Raw genomic sequence first — 21,540 nt, 5'->3', positions numbered from 1 at the left:
CATCCCATTTGACCTTTAGGAGGTCTCTCTCCCTCTCTCTCTCTCTCTCTCTCTCTCTCTCTCTCTCTCTCTCTCTCTCTCTCTCTCTCTCTCTCTCTCTCTCTCTCTCTCTCTCTCTCTCTCTCTCTCTCACCAGCTGCTTTTGACACACAAGATTGACTGAGAAAGAAGAAAGGTTGGCCATAGCACCTGAGTGCTTAGGTTAGGACCATCAGAGTCAAGACATGTGAGACTAAGAACTGAGTGGTATGAGAGAGTGAGTCAGCATTTAGGCTATTGAGAAAAAGGGGTGATTGAGTTTTAGAGCTGAGGGTGACAAGCTAAATAGTTATTCACTGTCTGTTTTCAGTAGACGCCAGTAAATATGTAATTGCTTTGTTGTGGGGAACACTTGAAACCAAATGAGTTTTTCAGTAGATGGGATGCATGGGTCACAGAGTTACCAGAGCAAATACCAGAACAAACCAGCTTTTTCAATCCTTTATCAAGAGAGAAAATATGAGTCATGAGGGTAACTTGCGGCTGTTATAGATAGGATCTTCCCAGCTAATGCTGACTAATATTAACATCCAGCTCACTCTTAGTTCCTCTTCTAAAGAGCATGATTAAAACCGGTCCACACTGGAATCAGAGGACAGTCCTTCTGATCAGAAAATCCCGCCTCTACTCCCCTCTCACTCTCTCACTCCCTGTCACCATAGCAATGGCACCAACAAAGAGGCTAGATGGTCGTCTGCCACAGTGTCTGTTGACATCAAAGCGATGCAGCACTGAGCTGTATGAAAGGGAGGAAGAGTCATTTGAACAGAAACCTATAACAATCATGTCAGGCACTTTTTTTCAAACCGAGATGGCCAGTTACTTTTTAGTGTGTTTATGAAGCAAAGAGCTGTGTTTGATTTTCACAGGTTTAAAAAGCAGATCGCGCAGACACAAAGAACGTGATCTAGTCAGGGCTCTATTTAATCCGTAGCGCTGAAGATCTGATTTATAGTGCGATTGACAATCCAAGTCATTGTTCCCACGGTCACGGAGACTGCATTAACAGTATATGTTGGCTCAATCGGAAATTACCTTTATATTTTAACGCAGATCTTCTGCGATACGGACTGAATCCGGACACTAGTGTAGTGAACGAGTGAAAGCGTGTGCATTTGTGTGTGGGTGAGAAAAAGAGAGAGAGGCAGAGACAGAAAGAGAGAGAGAGAGCGTTTGTATGGTGTGTTTTACCTAGCGTCACCGTGCCTGTAGGGTCTGGCACAGGTAGATATTTTCCTGAGAAATCCCCACCCTCAGGCTAGAGGCAGGGTTTCCTGTGTCTGTGGCAAGCGGCGGCCAAGTACATGTTCAGATGTCAGACAAATCATCCATCGCCTCTGGTTTGAACTGGTTTGAGACTACCAAAGCAATGAGATTAGCAGACTCTCACTGATCCCTATGACGCCAGCTAATCCAACCTGTAACAAAACCCTGATAAAAATGACAGAACTGATTAAGACCCCAAAAGTGTGTGAGAAGATGTACACTGTTATTAGACAGTTTAATAGGTGATATTGTCACTGTACTGTCTGATGAAAGACAGGTAAAGGCAGCGTATTGTAGAACCTCTTAACACAGCAGACCTAAACCCTGTAATACTAGTCAAACAAATTCTTATCTGCAGAGCGGGGATGATGAGATACACCTTAGACAAACACTGCTGTGCACAGCAGCAAACCTCCCCAGCAGAACTGGTTTGCACCGGTCTGGAGTAAGCCACATCAGAGGGGAAACCGATGAAGGTTAACCACATCAAGCAATGTGTAAATCCCCCCCCCCCCCCCTCTCGTTTCAGTCCTGCCATCAGGGCTTAGACTTAGGTCTTATAATATATATATATATATTTTATAAGCATTTTTATCTCTGTGTGAATGTTGCTGTTTATATGTTTACTATATATATTTATCTTATCCAACTTGCCACAAGTGAAGTTCCATCTGGAAAAACAGTCATTTTATTATATAAAGGTGTAACTTAATGGAATTATTAATAAAGGATGAACCCCTTTTTAGACTAAATGAAGCCTGAAATAATTACAGTGTATTTAAAAACTAAGGTGAAAACAGGCCTATCAGAGAGGATTCAAAGTAATGTGATGTGGAGTCATTTGAAATGAAAGCAAAGAGAATGGACATTATATTTCAATAATAATTTATTAAAGAAATTGCAAAAGGACATTTCATAAATGCATGTCATTATATTGCTGTAACATTTTTGTTACAAATACATTTGTGGCCACTAATAAACAGTGTTTATAGCAGGTATCACAAAGTTAAAATGATACAGAGACAAGGCATATGTTTTCACCGGAACAGGCATTTTCAGGCAGTTTCTTCGGCAGTCTCTTCTAATAATTACTATGTACCAGCAAACAGGCACCTATAAGGTACACATTGAATGTGAAGCATTCGACAGAATGCATAGTCAGTCAGGGAGAGCATCGTGTCTCCATGTTTCTTTGTTCGGGAGAACAACCCTCGGTATTCCATTCACCTCCTTCTTTCTCCATCCAGCACGACGTATCCAAACGAACATACCATTACGCATGGAGTGCATGTTCATGGAATAGTCTCACTTTGTTGCCTTCGAAGCAAGCGGCTTGAATTTAGGCAAAATCCATTCGAGGACGTTTCTTCTCCATGACAGGTCGGCATTACCTGACCAACCGCTGCAGCGACATTGTTGGGCACTTCAATTCAACTCGTTCAGCAGAGCCGAAAGAGAATGTTCAACGCAGTTTCAGCATGTGGCGAACCAGGCCCACGATCTGGAAGAACTTGTCCTTCTTTCGCTGCTTGAGCGCCATCAGAGCTTTGGCCGTCTCCGCTGGGTCCTGCGTGAAGGAGAAGATGCTCCTCACCCTCTCCTCCGCTTTCTTGTCCCCGGTTTTCTCGAACAGCCTCATCACCGCGTCCTGGTTGACGTTCTCGAATATGTTGGGCACGGCCTTCTTGCGGTAGGCAGTGTCGAATTTGTTCCCGTGGACCGATGGGCTGACTCGGCGAGAGTCGGAGGATACAATGTAGCTAGTCATCTTGATGACTCTCTTGTAACGGATGCGGTGCAGTCTCAGAAACTGGTCCAGCAACTCCTTTGACTGGTGTTGTAGGGGGGAGAGAGAGCACTACTCGCCTGAGAGGGATTGCAGTGAGTGAACGCTGTGAGCGCTGCCTGCGCTATTTAAAGGGATTAGAGGGAAGCTCGTGCAGTCAAGCCCCAGTTACAGAAGTGACATCACTGGTTCCAGGGAATGACTGACTCTCTACACCGACTGCAACAGTAAGCTACTTACAGTGCCTTCAGAAAGGATTCACACCCCTTGACTTTTTCCAAATTTTGTTCTGTTTACAGCCTGAATTTTAAATGGATTTAATTGTGATTGTGTGTCACTGGTCTACACACAATACCCCATAATGTTAAAGTGGAATTGTGTTTTAGAAAGTTTGACAAATTAATAAGAAATGAAAAGCTGAAACGTCTTGAGTCAGTAAGTATTCAACCCCTTTGTTATGGCAAACCTAAATAAGTTCAGGAGTAAAAATGTGCTTAACCAGTCACATAATAAGATGATATGGACTAACTCTGTGTGCAACAATAGTGTTTAACATGATTTGTAACTTTTTTAATGACTACCTCCTCTCTGTACCCCGCACATAACATTTTCTGAAAGGTGCCTCAGTCGAGCAGTACATTTCAAACACAGATTCAACCACAAAGACCAGGGATGTTTTCCAATGCCTTGTAAAAAAAAGCAGGCACTGAATATCCCTTTGAGCACGGTGAAGTTATTGATTACACTTTGAATGGTATATCAATACACCCAGTCACTACAAAGATACAGGTGTCCTTCCTAACTCAGTTGCCGGAGAGGAAGGAAACCGCTCAGGAATTTCACCATGATGCCAATGGTGACTTTATTACAACAGTAGCAGAGTTTAATGGCTGTGATAGAAGAAAACTGAGGATGGATCAACGACATTGTAGTTTCTCCACCATACTAACCTAAATGACAGAATGAAAAGAAAGGTGCATGTACCAAATACAAATATTCTAAACCATGCATCCTGTTTGCAATAAGGCACTAAAGTAAAACTGCAAAAATGTGGAAAATAAATTAACTTTATGTCTTGAATATCAAATCAAATCAAATTTATTTATATAGCCCTTCGTACATCAGCTGATATCTCAAAGTGCTGTACAGAAACCCAGCCTAAAACCCCAAACAGCAAGCAATGCAGGTGTAGAAGCACGGTGGCTAGGAAAAACTCCCTAGAAAGGCCAAAACCTAGGAAGAAACCTAGAGGGGAACCAGGCTATGTGGGGTGGCCAGTCCTCTTCTGGCTGTGCCGGGTGGAGATTATAACAGAACATGGTCAAGATGTTCAAATGTTCATAAATGACCAGCATGGTCGAATAATAATAAGGCAGAGCAGTTGAAACTGGAGCAGCAGCACAGTCAGGTGGACTGGGGACAGCAAGGAGTCATCATGTCAGGTATTCCTGGGGCATGGTCCTAGGGCTCAGGTCCTCCGAGAGAGAGAAAGAAAGAGAGAATTAGAGAGAGCATATGTGGGATGGCCAGTCCTCTTCTGGCTGTGCTGGGTGGAGATTATAACAGAACATGGCCAAGATGTTCAAATGTTCATAAATGACCAGCATGGTCGAATAATAATAAGGCAGAACAGTTGAAACTGGAGCAGCAGCACGGCCAGGTGGACTGGGGACAGCAATGAGTCATCATGTCAGGTAGTCCTGGGGCATGGTCCTAGGGCTCAGGTCCTCCGATGAGAGAGAAAGAGAGAAGGAGAGAATTAGAGAACGCACACTTAGATTCACACAGGACACCAAATAGGACAGGAGAAGTACTCCAGATATAACAAACTGACCCTAGCCCCCCGACACATAAACTACTGCAGCATAAATACTGGAGGCTGAGACAGGAGGGGTCAGGAGACACTGTGACCCCATCCGAGGACACCCCCGGACAGGGCCAAACAGGAAGGATATAACCCCACCCACTTTTCCAAAGCACAGCCCCCACACCACTAGAGGGATATCTTCAACCACCAACTTACCATCCTGAGACAAGGCTGAGTACACAGCGTTATATTTGGGGCAAATACAACACAACACATCACTGAGTACATCTCTTCATATTTTCAAGCATGGTGGTGGCTGCATCATGTTAAAGGTATGCTTGTTATCGGCAAGGACTAGGGAGTTGTTTAGAATAAAAAATAAATGGAATGGAGCTAAGCACAGGCAAAATCCTAGAGGAAAACCTGCTTCACTCTGCTTTCCAACAGATACTAGAAGACTAATTCACCTTTCAGCAGGACAATAACCTAAAACACAAGGCCAAATTTACAGTTGTTTACCAAGATGACATTGAATATTCCTGTGTGGCCTAGTTACAGTTTTGACTTAAATCGTCTTGAAAATCTATGGCAAGGCTTGAAAATGTCTGAATTTTACTCTTCCTGGGGTCCAAACAGGAAACAACACAACAAATAAAATACAAAATATTCATAAATATACATACATAGCACTGAATTTACATTACAATTTAGCCATTCAGCAGACACTCCCTTCCAGAGCGACCCACAGCTAGTGAATCGTTTTTATTATTATATGGTTTTATTGCTAGTTTGAGTTACCTGGGGTGGCAGAGAGTTCGATTTAGTCATGGCTCTATTTAATATTGTGTGTTTCCCAGCCTTTGTTCTGGACCTAGGAACTGTGTAGAGACCTCTGGTTGCATGTCTTGTGTGATACCGATGAGTGTCCAATCTGTGTGCCAACTGCTTGAACAGACAGTTTGGCACCTTCAGTACATCAACACCTCGCACAAAGACCAAAAGTGATGCAGTCAATCTCTCCCCAACTTTGAGCCAAGAGAGATTGACATGCATGTCATTGACATTCACCCTCCATGTAAATCTACGTGCAATAAGCGCTGCTTTGGAGCAACTACAATTTGCCTTTGTCCTTCTTTGCGGCAACTGACCACACAACTGGACAGTAGTCCAGCTTTTCTGATTGACTGAGATATTAAGAAAGCAGAGCAATGCCTTATCAAGGACAGACCACTTCCCATTTTAGTAACGATTGAGTCTACATGTTTTGACCATGATAGCTTGCTATCTAGGGTGACACCCAGCAGTTCAGTCTCTTCAACTTATTACTGTTGCTGTCAGTATTATTACTGTAGTATTATTACTGCCTTTACTTACTAAAATATGAAAACATTACATTTAAACATTCCAGTTAGTAGCACTATAAATACCCTTCGTTACGTTTTCCAAACCAGGGGGATGTTGTTGTTTTTACTGGCAGGTCTGACTGGGAGGAAGGGGTGCATCCTGAGACCCAGCTCCATACTGATGATAACAGTGTGCATCCCAAATGGAACCTTATTCCCAATTGGCCCTGGTCAAAAGTAGTGTAGTATATAGGGAATAGGGTGGCATTTGGGACGGAGCCAGAGAAAGGCGTTCCTCTTTAAAAACTTTGGAATGTATAAACTCCACATAATACACAAACGTCTAGGGCACATATCTTGTAAATACTCACTGTGAATGTTCATGGAGCTTGAACCCTCAAGCTGCCCCCCATTCCTTAGCATGTTTGCCCTGCCTGGACTGAGGGAAAGTTCCCACTGCCCTTTGTTATGTAGTACACTCCCCTCATTGATGTACACACTCCCTTATATGGAAACAAAGGTTAGAGACTGTTACCTCTCTCAGCAATTGTTCTGGTATGTGTCTCTAGAGAAGTTGTTTAGAGAGTTGTGCCAAGGTATGGAATGCTGGCTATTTTGTCATTGTCTGTCTGTGCTGAGTGAAACAATGTACAATACAGAACCCCTCACTTAAACTCTGTTTATGTACTGAGTGAGGCCACAGGGCTGTCTGTACACTGTCTCGCCACAGGATACTTGCCTGTCTCAAGCTGGCATGGGAGTTATGACTGAGGACACAGAATATTAGCCAGGTTCCGGAAAGGTTGAGTCAGCAAAATGGCATATTTATGACCCAAAAGTACTTGAGTTGAGTTTATTTTATTTTTTACATGGACACTGCACATTAATCAACGTTTCAGTAAAAGTGCCGGTTTTAGCCAGTCGGCTAATTTTCAACCGCAGTCCCTGGGCAGGTTATTAAAAACAATTACAATATAGACAATAGCAACATAGGACAAGCAAGACATAGCATACAGACAAAGCAACATAGGACAAGCAAGACGTAGCATACAGACATAGCAACATAGAACAAAAAGCAGCAAGACAAAATTCATAAAAGCAACAAAGTGTTTCCACACCTCACAAGCTATAGACAACAGACAACATGGAAAGCGGCAACACACAGCTAGGGACCATGTTCACAAATTTGATTGACCTTTAGCCATGTCTTCAAGCATTTTGTGAAAGTGTGATGTGTGGTGCAGTTATGTGTGTCTGATGGCAGTGTATTCCAGACATGGGAAGCTCTTACAGAGAAAACGGATTTACTAAAGGTGGTTTTCCTTAAGGGAACTATACAGTCACCTCTCATGGTAGACCTTGTGGATCAGCTGCCATATGTTTGGGTTTTCTGTTTAACAAAAATACTGAGCCAGGCCATTTAGGATCTTGAATACAAGACATGCGTCGGTGTATTGCGCAAGATTTTCCCAACTCAGGAGCTCATGCTTTCTGAGGATGTAACAGTGATGATGGCTATTGGGTTTCCTATCAAGCACTTTGAGAGCCTGTTTGTAGACAGGCTGAATAGGTCTTAATGTTGTACAGCAAGCTTGGGCCCAACTAGTCAAGCAGTATGTTAAGTGGGGGAGTATCATAGATTTGAAGTACAGTTTTGCTACCTCTGTAGTCAAACAATTTCGTATAAATCGGAAATTAGCTAGGTTGAATTTGGTTATTTGAATTACCTTTTTCACATGCTTTTTAAAAGAGAGGTTGTAACCAAGTACAGTGCCTTGCGAAATTATTCGGCCCCCTTGAACTTTGCGACCTTTTGCCACATTTCAGGCTTCAAACATAAAGATATAAAACTGTATTTTTTTGTGAAGAATCAACAACAAGTGGGACACAATCATGAAGTGGAACGACATTTATTGGATATTTCAAACTTTTTTAACAAATCAAAAACGGAAAAATTGGGCATGCAAAATTATTCAGCCCCCTTAAGTGAATACTTTGCAGCGCCACCTTTTGCTGCGATTACAGCTGTAAGTCGCTTGGGGTATGTCTCTATCAGTTTTGCACATCAAGAGACTGAAATGTTTTCCCATTCCTCCTTGCAGAACAGCTCGAGCTCAGTGAGGTTGGATGGAGAGCATTTGTGAATAGCAGTTTTCAGTTCTTTCCACAGATTCTCGATTGGATTCAGGTCTGGACTTTGACTTGGCCATTCTAACACCTGGATATGTTTATTTTTGAACCATTCCATTGTAGATTTTGCTTTATGTTTTGGATCATTGTCTTGTTGGAAGACAAATCTCCGTCCCAGTCTCAGGTCTTTTGCAGACTCCATCAGGTTTTCTTCCAGAATGGTCCTGTATTTGGCTCCATCCATCTTCCCATCAATTTTAACCATCTTCCCTGTCCCTGCTGAAGAAAAGCAGGCCCAAACCATGATGCTGCCACCACCATGTTTGACAGTGGGGATGGTGCGTTCAGGGTGATGAGCTGTGTTGCTTTTACGCCAAACATAACGTTTTGCATTGTTGCCAAAAAGTTCAATTTTGGTTTCATCTGACCAGAGCACCTTCTTCCACATGTTTGGTGTGTCTCCCAGGTGGCTTGTGGCAAACTTTAAACAACACTTTTTATGGATATCTTTAAGAAATGGCTTTCTTCTTGCCACTCTTCCATAAAGGCCAGATTTGTGCAATATACGACTGATTGTTGTCCTATGGACAAAGTCTCCCACCTCAGCTGTAGATCTCTGCAGTTCATCCAGAGTGATCATGGGCCTCTTGGCTGCATCTCTGATCAGTCTTCTCCTTGTATGAGCTGAAAGTTTAGAGGGACGGCCAGGTCTTGGTAGATTTGCAGTGGTCTGATACTCCTTCCATTTCAATATTATCGCTTGCACAGTGCTCCTTGGGATGTTTACAGCTTGGGAAATCTTTTTGTATCCAAATCCGGCTTTAAACTTCTTCACAACAGTATCTCGGACCTGCCTGGTGTGTTCCTTGTTCTTCATGATGCTCTCTGCGCTTTTAACGGACCTCTGAGACTATCACAGTGCAGGTGCATTTATACGGAGACTTGATTACACACAGGTGGATTGTATTTATCATCATTAGTCATTTAGGTCAACATTGGATCATTCAGAGATCCTCACTGAACTTCTGGAGAGAGTTTGCTGCACTGAAAGTAAAGGGGCTGAATAATTTTGCACGCCCAATTTTTCAGTTTTTGATTTGTTAAAAAAGTTTCAAATATCCAATAAATGTCGTTCCACTTCATGATTGTGTCCCACTTGTTGTTGATTCTTCACAAAAAAATACAGTTTTATATCTTTATGTTTGAAGCCTGAAATGTGGCAAAAGATCGCAAAGTTCAAGGGGGGCGAATACTTTCGCAAGGCACTGTATGATGCCAAGGTGCTTAAAATCAGATACCACCTGGAGATTCTCCCCTGACACATATAGATCTGGCTCAGTAGCATCTGTTGCCCTCTTTGTGAAGAACATGCAAACAGTTTTTCTCACATTGAGATGCAAACACGAGTCGCTGAGCCACTTTGTAACCTAGACCATTACATTAGTGAGTTCTTGTGCAGCTTGTTGTTTGCTCTTTGCATGCACTGTATCATCTGCACACATTTGAACTTCAGACCCAGTACAGACAGAACGCAGATCATTAATGTACAGGCTGAACAGGAGGGGCCCCAGTATTGACCCTTGGGGCATGCCCACATCATAGCTAAGAGTGGGCGACAGCTAATTGCTCACTCTGACACACTGAGTTCCGCCTTCAAGGTATGATTTCATCTATCTCAAGGCATCAGGGGAAAAGTTTAACTTGGACAATTTTGTGATGATAATCTCATGGTTAACAGTATCAAAAGCCTTCCTTAGGTCCAGAAACACAGCCCCAACAACGCCCCCTTTGTCCATCTTGGACTTCACATTTTCCAGAAGAAAGCAGTTGGCCATTTCTGTGGAGTGTTTCGCTCTGAAGCCAAACTGCATGGAGCGTAATGTGAAGGGGCTGTTGTTGAGATGGGCAATCAGTTGTTCTGCTACACACTTTTCAACAACCTTTGACACCACAGGTAGTATACTAATGGGCCTATAGTTACTCACGTCAGCAGGGTCGCCTGATTTAAAGATAGCCGACTTCCATACCCTTGGAAACACCCCAAGACCAATGTTGGGGTCACCAGTGTTGGTGACCTTAGTCATAGGGCCAATGAGTGACTCTTTGTAGTTTTTAAGAAAGGTAGAGTCCAGCCCAAACACATCTTTGGCTTTAGAGTTATTTAGTGAGCTAATCACCTTGTTCACCTTTGACTCAGAAACCTCCCTTATGATGAAGACAGGTTGAGCGTCATTCACAAGCACTGAGCCCAAGAAACCAGTGGAGGGGTTCTGTCAGTACCCTGACAGAGTCAATAAAGTAGGAATTGAAGGCTATTGCTATTTCGACTGCATCCTGTGTTAGATTGTTATTCACTATGATTTCTAGTCTTTTTGCAGTGTTACTATGCTCTTTCCCTGTTAACTTTTTTAGATTCTCCCAGATCAGTTTAGAATTTCCCTTTGCTTCACAAATTATGTTAATAAAAAAGTTTGCCTTGGCCTTCAGAGCAGAGACACTGTCATGTGCACAAGTACAGTGAAATGCCTTTCTTGCAAGCTCTAAACCCAACAATGCAGTAATCAATATGAATATAGTACTAAACATATCATGAGGTAGAACAAAATAGATAGAGGTAGATATGTATGTATAGGGGTAAGGTGACTAGGCATTGGGATATATGATAAACAGAGTAGCTGCAGCGTACATGATGATTGTATGTGAGTGTGTGTGCATGTTATGTGTGTGTGAGCAAATGAAGTGTGTGTGTGTGTGCGTGTGTGTGTGTGTGTGTGTGTGAGCGAGCGAGCGAGCGAGCATGTAGAGTCCTGTTAGTGTGCATAGAGACAGTGCCAAAATATGGTAAACTCAGATAGTCCGCGTAGCCATTTTGTTAGCTATAGCTTGGGGATATAAGTTGTTCAGGAGCCTGTTGGTATCAGACTTGATGCACCGGTACCGCTTGCCATGCGGAAGCAGAAAGAACAGCATATGACTTGGGTGGCTGGAGTCTTTAACCATTTTCCAGGCCTTCCTTTCACAACGCCTGATATAGAGGTCCTGGATGTCAGGGAGCTTGTCCGTTGCGCACCTTCTGTAGCGCCATGTGTGTTGCCATATAAAGCAGTGATGCAGCCAGTCAAGATGCTCTCAATGGCACAGATGTATATTTTTGGGAGGGTTTGAGGGCCCATGCCAAACCTTTTCAACCTCCTGAGGGGGGAGAGGCGCTGTTGCACCTTCTTCATGACTGTTCGGGTGAGCGAGGATCATTTTAGACTGTGAGACACAGTCACAGACAGCCAGCGCTGCACAATGAGATCTCTTGGTGCAGCCAGCGGGGAAACGGAAGTTCGGGCCATTTACCCCGTTCTCTCATGCAGACAAGTGTCCCAGTATTAATCACAACAAAAGGGGGCTAAATTTAGCGAGGGTCAAAGGTCTTGTCATCATTCTTCCCCTTGGGGTCAACTCTGTGGAGACTCCTTTTCCAGACATAAACTGTCTCCGCTTGCTTGGCAGAACAGTTTGTTCATGTCTGAATCATAAATGTGTACTAGACCAACAGGGTCAATGTCCTTCTGTAGCTAACTCTATCCCCTATCCCCATGTCTTGATCATGTCTGCATCTTGTTTTATGATGGTTTCTAAGGTGCATTATATGACAGTATATAGTGCCACTGATAACCACTATCTCCTCTATCACTAATATCAGTCAAATGCAATAATATTGGCGTTGTGGCCAGTGTTATGAGCTGGCATTCTAGTGGTTTAAATGAGGTAAACTGATTTTCTTTTAGTTCTTCTCCATCCTGTCTGTGTGTGCATGGCTTACCTAACTCTGTCACAGCTGGAGTTCGAGTTGCACCATTGTCGGATATTCTTGGAGCTCTGTCTGGAGTGGATGATTTCATGCATTGTAGTTTGGGATATGATGTCAACCAGCCAGTTAACGTGGCCATGTCCTATATTAATAATGTAGGGTGTGGGTGTTGATATTTCTATCCAGTATTATCTTAGTGAGGCTTTATGGCAGACTGAGCAGTCTAGGACACTTCTGCGTCCCAAATGGCACCCCATTACCTATTTAGCGCAGGTTATTGCGTGTCACTCAGATAACTTTGTCAAATAACTGTCAAATAGGTACGTCAAGCTGTGTGTTGTTTACTCGGCTACTGTCGTTCTGACGGGCACAGTTATTGTCACGTTGGTATGAATGATTCGGGAGACAGGCGCAGGAATGCGTAATAGTTTTTTTTATTACACCAAAATGAAGGCGTGCCGTGTAAAGGCACGGGGACAAAGACCAAACAAACACGTACACAAAACACAGGGTAGAAACCCAAAACAAAAGAGCGAGGAGTACCTCAAATAAATAACACAAGCGCACAATGATTAACACATGGGACGAGACCCGTAATCATCTGCGCAATCCACAATGGCACGAAAGCCAAAACACACACGCACCAACGGACATTGTAACAATAATCGACAGGACAATGGTAAACCAAGGACACACTTATTCAATTACTAATCACTGGGAATTGGGGCTAGGTGTGTGTGAGACCAGGTTGTTCTGTACTGAACGACACAGTCCTCTTATCATATAGGGTGGGACAATTACAGTTCTGCTGTATTCACTGGGGGGAGGGGTTGCATTTTCATTGTTGGACATAAAAAACTGTATGTAAGAACACCAGGATTTTAATTTTGGAAATCTGTTCCCAGGTATTTTCACGCATAATAGAGAGACACGTGATCATATACAAATGTAAGTAAGGTTTGAAATTATTATGTTTTAGTCAGATATTATATCTGTTTGGGCTTCTTGCAGTAAATTTGCTGTACACAAATGATTAGTAATTATGTTCCGGCCCCCCGACCATCCGATCAAGAAAAAAATCATCCAGTGGCTGAATCTAGTTGATGATCCCTGCCTTACAAGAATCTGTGGTGCTGGCAGAAATCATCCCATAACCATGACCCAATGCCACCTTATTACGCAATTCTGAGAAGTGAATTTGGGCCCTGGCTGTGTTTATAAACAGATCTTACCCATGGCACCTCTCCAATGGCAGTGGCAAGCCAGCATCTTTTTTACATTTATTTTTTATTTAACCTTTATTTAACTAGGAAAGTCAGTTAAGAACAAATACTTATTTACAATGACGGCCTACCATAAGGCCTCCTGCGGGGACGTGTGCTGGGATTTAAAAAATATATATATATTTTTTAATATAGGACAAAACACACAAAACGACAAGAGAGACACCACATCACTACATAAAGAGAGGCCTAAGACAACAACATAGCATGGCAGCAACACATCAATACTCATAGTATGAACCAGGCCGGCATACCAGACATATTCCTGCTTCTGACTGGCAGTCAGGCAGTGGCTCAGAGGGATGGAACACGGAACAGGGCACTGGAACACCGAAGCACTGCACTACCGAGGGATATAAACATTATCAGAGTTAACCAACATTACTGGTGTGTGTGTGTGTGTGTGTCAGACCTCTTCTCTTCAGCATGAACTGACATGTTGTCCACCCAATCAAAGGATCAGAGAATGAATTGACCGCATAAGCTACAGCTAGCTAGCACTGCAGTACATAAGATGTGGTGAGTTGTTGACTCAAAGAGAGAGAAAGACAATAGTGGAACAGTTTTGAGATAATGCATTTCTTCAAAAATGAAGGAGAAGCATGAGAGAGAGAGCTAGCTGTATTTTCTTGTATTTTTTTCACTTTCACTTACTTAGCTAGCGAATGCAGCTAGTCAGTTTAGCCTACTCAAACACCCGGCTCAAATATAGAGGGTAGCCATGTTAGCCAGCTGTCTATGGCTATCCAACACTGGTGATTTTCCAAGATAAACTTTTGGTTTTGTTAATGTATTGCTACCGAGGCCCGCCGGTGTAACTGCTAAACTGCATGTGCTGCATGATTGTAGCGGGTTTTCTAACGCGTTAGTTCTAGTAGCTATGTTGATCATGGCGTTAGCTAATAGGATGACAATGATGTAGGCTGTGTGAAGCGGTTATGATGGTCTGGCTTGCAAAGGTTTTTTCACCTGGTCACAGACAGCTGATGTGATGTGCACTGAAGTCCACAAGCATTGGGGAAAAGGTGAGAGGAGGAGAGCGTGTAGATGCGAGAAGAAACACCTAGCGTCAATTTCTGCGGCCCGGGGATAACAATTAGCATAATAAAAAAATCACCTGAAAAATGTGTCAGTTTAAGTTAGAGATATTGTTGCGACACCGCATCCGCCGATGTCTCATTTCCGAATCTGAGGTGAAGATGACAGAGCTACAGCGGTGTTTGTCAAGACCATGAGACGAAAATCGATCTTCACACAAAATCTATTGTAGCGTCTGAAAAGTTTGGCCTACAAAACTATTGTGAACCCTCTATGGAAAGATGAGACTCTCACTAACACGATGGTGTTCTCAGTTCTCCGTTCTGAAGTCGCTAGCGTCCAAACAGTTTGGGCTACACACTAACCTGTCCACCCCTCTGTGGGAAGGTGAGACTCTCATGAATGTGTTGGTTGTTTTGCTCTAGGGCGCCCACAGGCCTCACAAGACTTGTATGAAGGTCTCCCGGTACCCGTTGAAAAGATTTATGGACGTATATATGGAGACTATTTAGAGCCAAAAATAAGGGGTTAAATATATGTAACAAAAAAAAAAATCCTGATCCTTCTTATAATGTATCTCTCAGATATAGATACTTCCGAACCTACTTCCTTTCAATTTATTTGGGGAATTTTCTGTTATTCAATGCATTTTAATGGGCCAAATATATTTTTTTATCTCAACAAAAGAAAATCTGTGTTTTAAAATTCAAAATCTAAAAGCTAAGTTATCCTGAGTATGACCTTCTTAAAACAATTCCATACAGTTTAGTAGAACCCCCCTCCCCCAGCTTAGACAGGGCGTATACTGTAGAGGGATTTATTAACGAGCAAAGTGATCGTGCTGTTTGTATGTGGCTACTATGAAGGTTACAATTAGTGTTAGGGTTAGAATTAGCTTTAGGCTTAGGTTTAGGAGCTAGGGTTAGATTTAAGGTTAGGGTTAGGAGCTAGTGTTAGGTTTAGGGTTAAGGTTAGGTTTTTGGGTTAAGGTTAGGGTTACGGTAAGAGTGCAGGTTAGGGTTAGGGAAAATATAATTTGAATGGGACTGAATTGTGTGTCCCCACAACGCTACCTGTACAAGAACGTGTGTGTGTGTGTGTGTGTGTGTGTATGTGTGTGTGTGTGTGTGTGTGTGTGTGTGTGTGTGCGTGTGCTTGCGTGCGTGATCTCCTGACGGTAACACAGGTGCATTCATCAGTTCACTCATTGGCCTGTGACTGAAAAACACACAGCAACGCTTGACTGACTTTTAAAGCCTATTATAAAGAGGAGCTCTTCAAGGGGGGTCCAATCCAGTTTTAGTGTCAATAAAAGTCTAATACCTACAGTTATGGGAAATAGGCTTAATAAATCATCTAGCGGAGTAGGGTTTACCAGAAAAGGTTTGTGTTTTTGATGACAAAAAGGAAAAAAAAAACTAATAAGCTTTTTCAGTTTTTCTGGGATGAGTTTTCATAACCCTCAGGGAGCCTGGCGCAGAAGGCAGGCAAGAGAGATCGGGCAACTTTTGGCCAGAGATTCTGGAGGCAGCACTGGCACGCACAGAGCAGGCAGAGCTATAGAGCTTGTGTTTCCTCTTTCTCTCTTTCTCCCTTTGTCCTCCTCTCCCCCAGGGACAGGCCTGAACATGCAGATTAAATGACTGTGCATCGCTCCCACACACAGCCTGGGCACCCAGGCAGGCAGGCAGGCAGCATTACACAGAACCGGCTCAAACCGGCTGCTGCCGGCTCGCCTCTACCTCTGATCACGGCTGGTTGCACTAAGACGGCCACGAGGGCCATGGTGCATCTGTCTTCACATCACTATCCAATCAGAGTCTGAACGCCAAAGACACATCAAGGCAACACATGATCAGGTACCTCATTAGGGTCACTGCATGGTCCTAGGGGGTCAAGGTGACATTCCAGACTAGGGCACCATCCCAAATGGCATCCTGTACCCTATATAGTGCACTACTTTGGACCAGAGAACCTGGTCCAAAGTAGTGCACTATGTAGGGAATATGGTGCCATTTAGGATGCATCCTAGAATTATAGGTGTGAATAGCGTCGGACTGTACCAAATCAGGTCAGAAGTAAAAAAAATGTAAAAAAAATTAAATGTTTTTTTATTTTTTTAAATGTTGCTTTGTCTTGCATGGAACACACAAGAACATAAATAGGTATCAGTCAAACTTAATGTCTCTTGATATCGTACAGTTTCAGTTACAACATAATAACCACTAAAACCAGAACAAAAACCGACACATTGTTGCTGTCTATGTGTATCATTACAGATGTTCCGGTTTTCAGGGGAAATGGAAAGAGAGCCTGTGACACGACTTTTGCTTATGGATGTTAACAAGGCAACACTCCATCTTAACTTGTCCTCCACATTTACTGGATTGGTTGAAATGTGCAGACGAGAACCTTCCCCAACATTTATTTTCTTCGCATCAAGACCAGTATGTAGGGGATCTAGTTTCAGGCTTTTCTTTTACACCTGCTAAGTTAGGTTAGGTTACCTGTGACGAACACTGTTGTTGTGTCTTTGAGATCACCTGTGGGTCATGTGCTACATACCATCTCCATGGCAATGCAGGGACACAAACAGGAAAGGTGAGGGGGAAGGGATTGCCAACAATACCACACGCTGAGGTGACAACAAGATCAGGTGAATGGGGGAGAGGTGAGAGGGGGAGGGGGGGGTGTGAGAGGGAGTAGGAAGGCAGGGTGAATGATATCAGCACGTTCGACTGTGTCACCAATCACCATAGTAATGCAGTCCCACTCACAACTTAGTCAGAATGGTTAGTACATTAGAATGTGGCTTCCTGTCACAGTGGCAAATGGTTTTGGCCATTTTGTCCGACCACATCAGAGGGATATGGCATCCCTTTCTTCCCACTTATTATGTAAGTGGTTTTGGATAAGATGTTGGCAAGTGGGCGGTCACGTGTGTTTGAAAGGCAGAGGATCTGAGATCGAGTACCAGTAAGGACTTTTTAGGAAGGAAGCTATACTGTTAGGCACGCACAGGAACGCCAGTTACAATAGCGATGGACACAATTACTTGAGTAACAATCAAACTGACAGCATAGGTCCTGCCAAGAACAATTTTATCTTGGATCTGTCCAATTGGCCCTGCCGACCTAACATTGAGCCTACAATCCCATGGGGAGTCGTTTGGACTGGCGCCAGGTGAAGGACAGGAAAGTTCCAGAGGAGAGTGGGAGAGGCTCTGGGAGGGACAGGCTCATTGTTCATCCTGCTGGAGGACAAGGTCAGAGCAGGCAGACTTGAGGCTGGTGCTCCCTCCCCAGGGCTCAGTCTTGCCGACTCCCCTCTCTCCACCCCATGGCTGGGGCCTCCACACTCTCCGCTCCTGGAGCTCCCTCCCCCTGTCCTCACGACTAGAGCCTCCCAACTCCCTATACTCTCCATTTCCCTCTCCCCACAGCTGGGGCCTTTGACTAGCTGTAGTCAAGTCCTTAAGTAAAAATACTTTAAAGTACTACTTAAGTAGTTTTTGATGGTATCTGTACATTACTATTTATATTTTGGACAACTTTTACACACTACATTCCTAAAGAAAATAATGTACATACATTTTCCCTGACAGCCAAAAGTACTCATTGCATTTTGAATACTTAGCAGGACAGAACATTTTTCCAAATTAACACATTTATCAAGAGAACATCCCTGGTCATCCCTGCTTTGTTTGTAAATGATGTCTGAGTGTTGGAGAGTGCCCCTGGCTATCCGTAAATGTAAAACCAAGACCATTGGGCCGTCTGGTTTGCTTAATATAAGGAATTTGAAATTATTAATACTTTTACTTTTAATATAGTATATTTTAACAATTACATTTACTTTTAAAACTTAAGTATATTTATAAACAAATACTTTTATACTTTCACTCAAGTAGTATTTTACTGGGTGACTCACCTTTACGTGAATCATTTTCTATTAAGGTATCTTCACTTTTACTCAAGTATGACAATTGGGTACCTTTTCCACTACTGGTCATATATGGGCTGGCAGGTAGCCTAGTAGTTAGAGCGTTGGGCCAGTAATGGAAAGGTGACTAGATCGAATCCCTGAGCTCACAAAATCTGTCGTTCTGCCCCTAAACAAGGCAGTTAACCCACTGTTCCTAGGCCGTCATTGTAACTAAGAATTTGTTCTTAAACGACTTGCATAGTTAAAAAAAAATACACTAAGTGTTTCGGCTGGGAAGAATGCGGATGCCTTTAATCATCTGCTAGTGTCTGTGGTAGCCCCTACCTACTGAGGGCAGCAGAGTATGCTGTGTGCCAAAGGACACATTTGGACTGGGAGCACTGGGCCAAGGGCCCTAGAACCAACAGATTGGCTAAGGGACAACATTACAACACTTATTTACTGTAACTATCTGCAGACTTTGACGGAAACCCTGGCTAAAGCTTGGGATATCCACATCAGCACTTTCAATGGTCAAGCTCGCGCTTCTGAACTCTAAAGAGTAGGGTTGCCCGGTACTACAAAACAAAACCAATGTGTGGTTTTCATTGGTGTAATGGGAAATTATTATTCATTATTTTCCTGTATGTGATTTACTGTTGATATGGATTGATACGTATTAAACACGAACGTATGTGCGGGAAGACGCAGACAGATGCATTCCCCCTGGGAGAAGGAAAACAGGAGTTAACCATGTATGTTTATATTTAATCAAGTAGTTTTCACTTGTTTGTCTACAAAATCTGTTGTAACTAAGTACTGATGTTCTACCTTTGACCTTTGACCTGTTTAACTGCCAGTATCAAATGTCTGCCCGTGTTGAATGTTGTGGTTAAAGTTTGACGCCCGACTGGATTCAAGGGAACACTGATAATGTGTCTGTGACACTGTGTGATTCTGTAGCAGCTGATGTTGTGACTTCCTCTCGGGGCTGGTGGGGCTGGTGTTTACAGAACATTTGGTACTGTGCGTTTAATATATAACGGTCTTCTCAGAGAAGGATCGTTAGACATTTTCTCGGCTTCTGTTCTGGAGGTGTCTCCCTGTTGCAACTTGTAATAAACCAGATTTTTATTTATTTATATATATTATCAACGACTGCTCTCCTTGTCCACCTGGAAATCCCCTTTACAATCGGGCAACGATCAAAGTGGAGCAAAGCTAGTGTAGAGGAGGTCAAGTTACATCAGACATTCTACAGCTGTTCTACAACATAACGGAAAGTGTGACAAATGTTAGTGTCTGTATTGTTTCTATAAAGAATGAATGAATATGACCAACATTTATTACCATTCTCCACACAAAAATGTGATAATTAAAATAAATAGGTCATCCAACCAGACAGTACCTCATATTATACAACCTGCAGTGGGGTGTATTTATTGAAATGCAAATCCTACAAAACACCAATGAGATTTACACATAGTAATACGTAACAATACTCGAATAATAAAAACAGAAGGATTGACCACAACAGAGCTGTCTTGCGACTGGCCCCGCAGGAAACAGTGTGAGCTCAGAGAGGTTTTATTGTGCTTAGCGTGGCTGCGTGGATGAGGAACTGAGAGCCGACAGCTCGGCCAGGGACTAGCCAGGGCCTAGTGCAGTCGGTTCTCTGCTGGTTCAAACTGGTCAGCCGGAAAAATAAACCAATCTTGCAGATGACTTAACTCACTACAAGGCAGGGCTTTGGATATCCACCAGCATAGCATCAGTTCTAGGGCCAGAACATGGAGAAAGCAGGTCAGAGAGGTACAGCAATATCAGTATCAGCAGCTCACCATACAGAGAGAGACAGGCCGGGAATAACATTCAACCATACCAACAATTATTCTCCCAGCATCTCAAGGATGATTAAAAAGTGCACAAGCTCTCCTGGAATTGTATCATAGAATGACGGATAGTGAGGAAAGAGAAGAACAGAATTAGGTCAAACAGACATGACTCTCCAACTCCACAATGAGACTAATTCTATAAAACCATTCACGTGTGTTTAACTCTTTCTAAATTTAGCCGAGAAGACAGGCTTATTGTAAGAGATAGTGTTTTGGAGCAGAATAGACCATGTGTTGTAAGCAGGCAACATTATCCCTGCTCTGTTGTTTAAGTCCCACGCATGCAGTCGGCTACTCTAGCCCAGTGGATCATTCCAGTCTAGCATGAACTTTCAATCTCTCAGCTGACTTCTGTTGTTTGCGTTGTTCTGGAGTTCCTCCATTTCAGCCATCTTGGTCAAGGCTGCATCTTCCAATCTGGTGACATTAGCAAAACTCCACGGTAACCTCACTTGCAGACCAGCACCAGAGACAGACAGACACGCGCGCGGTGTTTGATAACATCCATTGTAGAATGGACGGATCGACAAATCACATTAGACTGAAAAACATCTACAAAACGTCACCTTGCATCCTCAATAACTCAGTCGCGTTTTGACAAAAGTCATGCTGTCTGACGTAAGGCAAAGCACCACAGAGCCTCATTTTTTTTTTTACGGCTCAGCCCAGAGCATTGTTACACAAAAAGAAATAGACAGTGAATACAAATGAAGGCTCTACTGAGCTTCAGTCATATCATTAATAATCATGCAAATTCTGTAGGTTATATTAGAAATCCCCTAGTTTCAAAGCTTTAAAAGGATGCCTAACCTAAGTTATTTATATTGACGCTGTATTCTATTAAGAATTCAACCTGGACCACACATGCAAATGTTTTCTGCAGTGGCAGTTCCTCATTTGTATGGTTCCTCACAGTGACTTTCAGCACCGCAGTCTGCACCAACACGCATTAAACCAAGCAGCAATAAAAATACATGCATAGACAGCTCTCGTTTGTCATGATAGCAATAGCATAACACGGTAATCCGTTTTACAGGACAGGCTTCAGCTTCAAAAGGCAGATGTAACCTCCTCCTTCAGAGACAGGGAATCATGAATCATGCAACATGGTGCGTGTTGGAGAAAGAGTTCCGCATAAAAAGATCCAATCCCAAATTCGAGCATAATCTCCCCGTCTCCCAAAAGTGTCTGAGATTTGTCTGATTTGTCTTTCTTTATTGGTGACAT

The 21,540-nt window shown here is 43.0% G+C and overlaps 1 protein-coding gene across 1 annotated transcript; it reads right to left on the bottom strand.

Annotated features, from left to right (window-relative positions):
- Positions 1-2,178: 2,178 nt before the first annotated feature.
- Positions 2,179-3,186, bottom strand: LOC139412056 (transcriptional and immune response regulator-like). The gene has a single exon (XM_071158844.1). The coding sequence runs from the start codon at positions 3,071-3,073 to the stop codon at positions 2,768-2,770; it is 306 nt and encodes a 101-aa protein (XP_071014945.1). The 5' UTR covers positions 3,074-3,186; the 3' UTR covers positions 2,179-2,767.
- Positions 3,187-21,540: the final 18,354 nt, after the last annotated feature.

This window comes from Oncorhynchus clarkii, chromosome 6 (genome assembly GCF_045791955.1).
Source record: "Oncorhynchus clarkii lewisi isolate Uvic-CL-2024 chromosome 6, UVic_Ocla_1.0, whole genome shotgun sequence".
Lineage (NCBI taxonomy): Eukaryota > Metazoa > Chordata > Actinopteri > Salmoniformes > Salmonidae > Oncorhynchus > Oncorhynchus clarkii.
The sequence above is the reverse complement of the archived record's forward strand: the minus strand, read 5'-3'. Positions and strand labels throughout refer to the sequence as shown.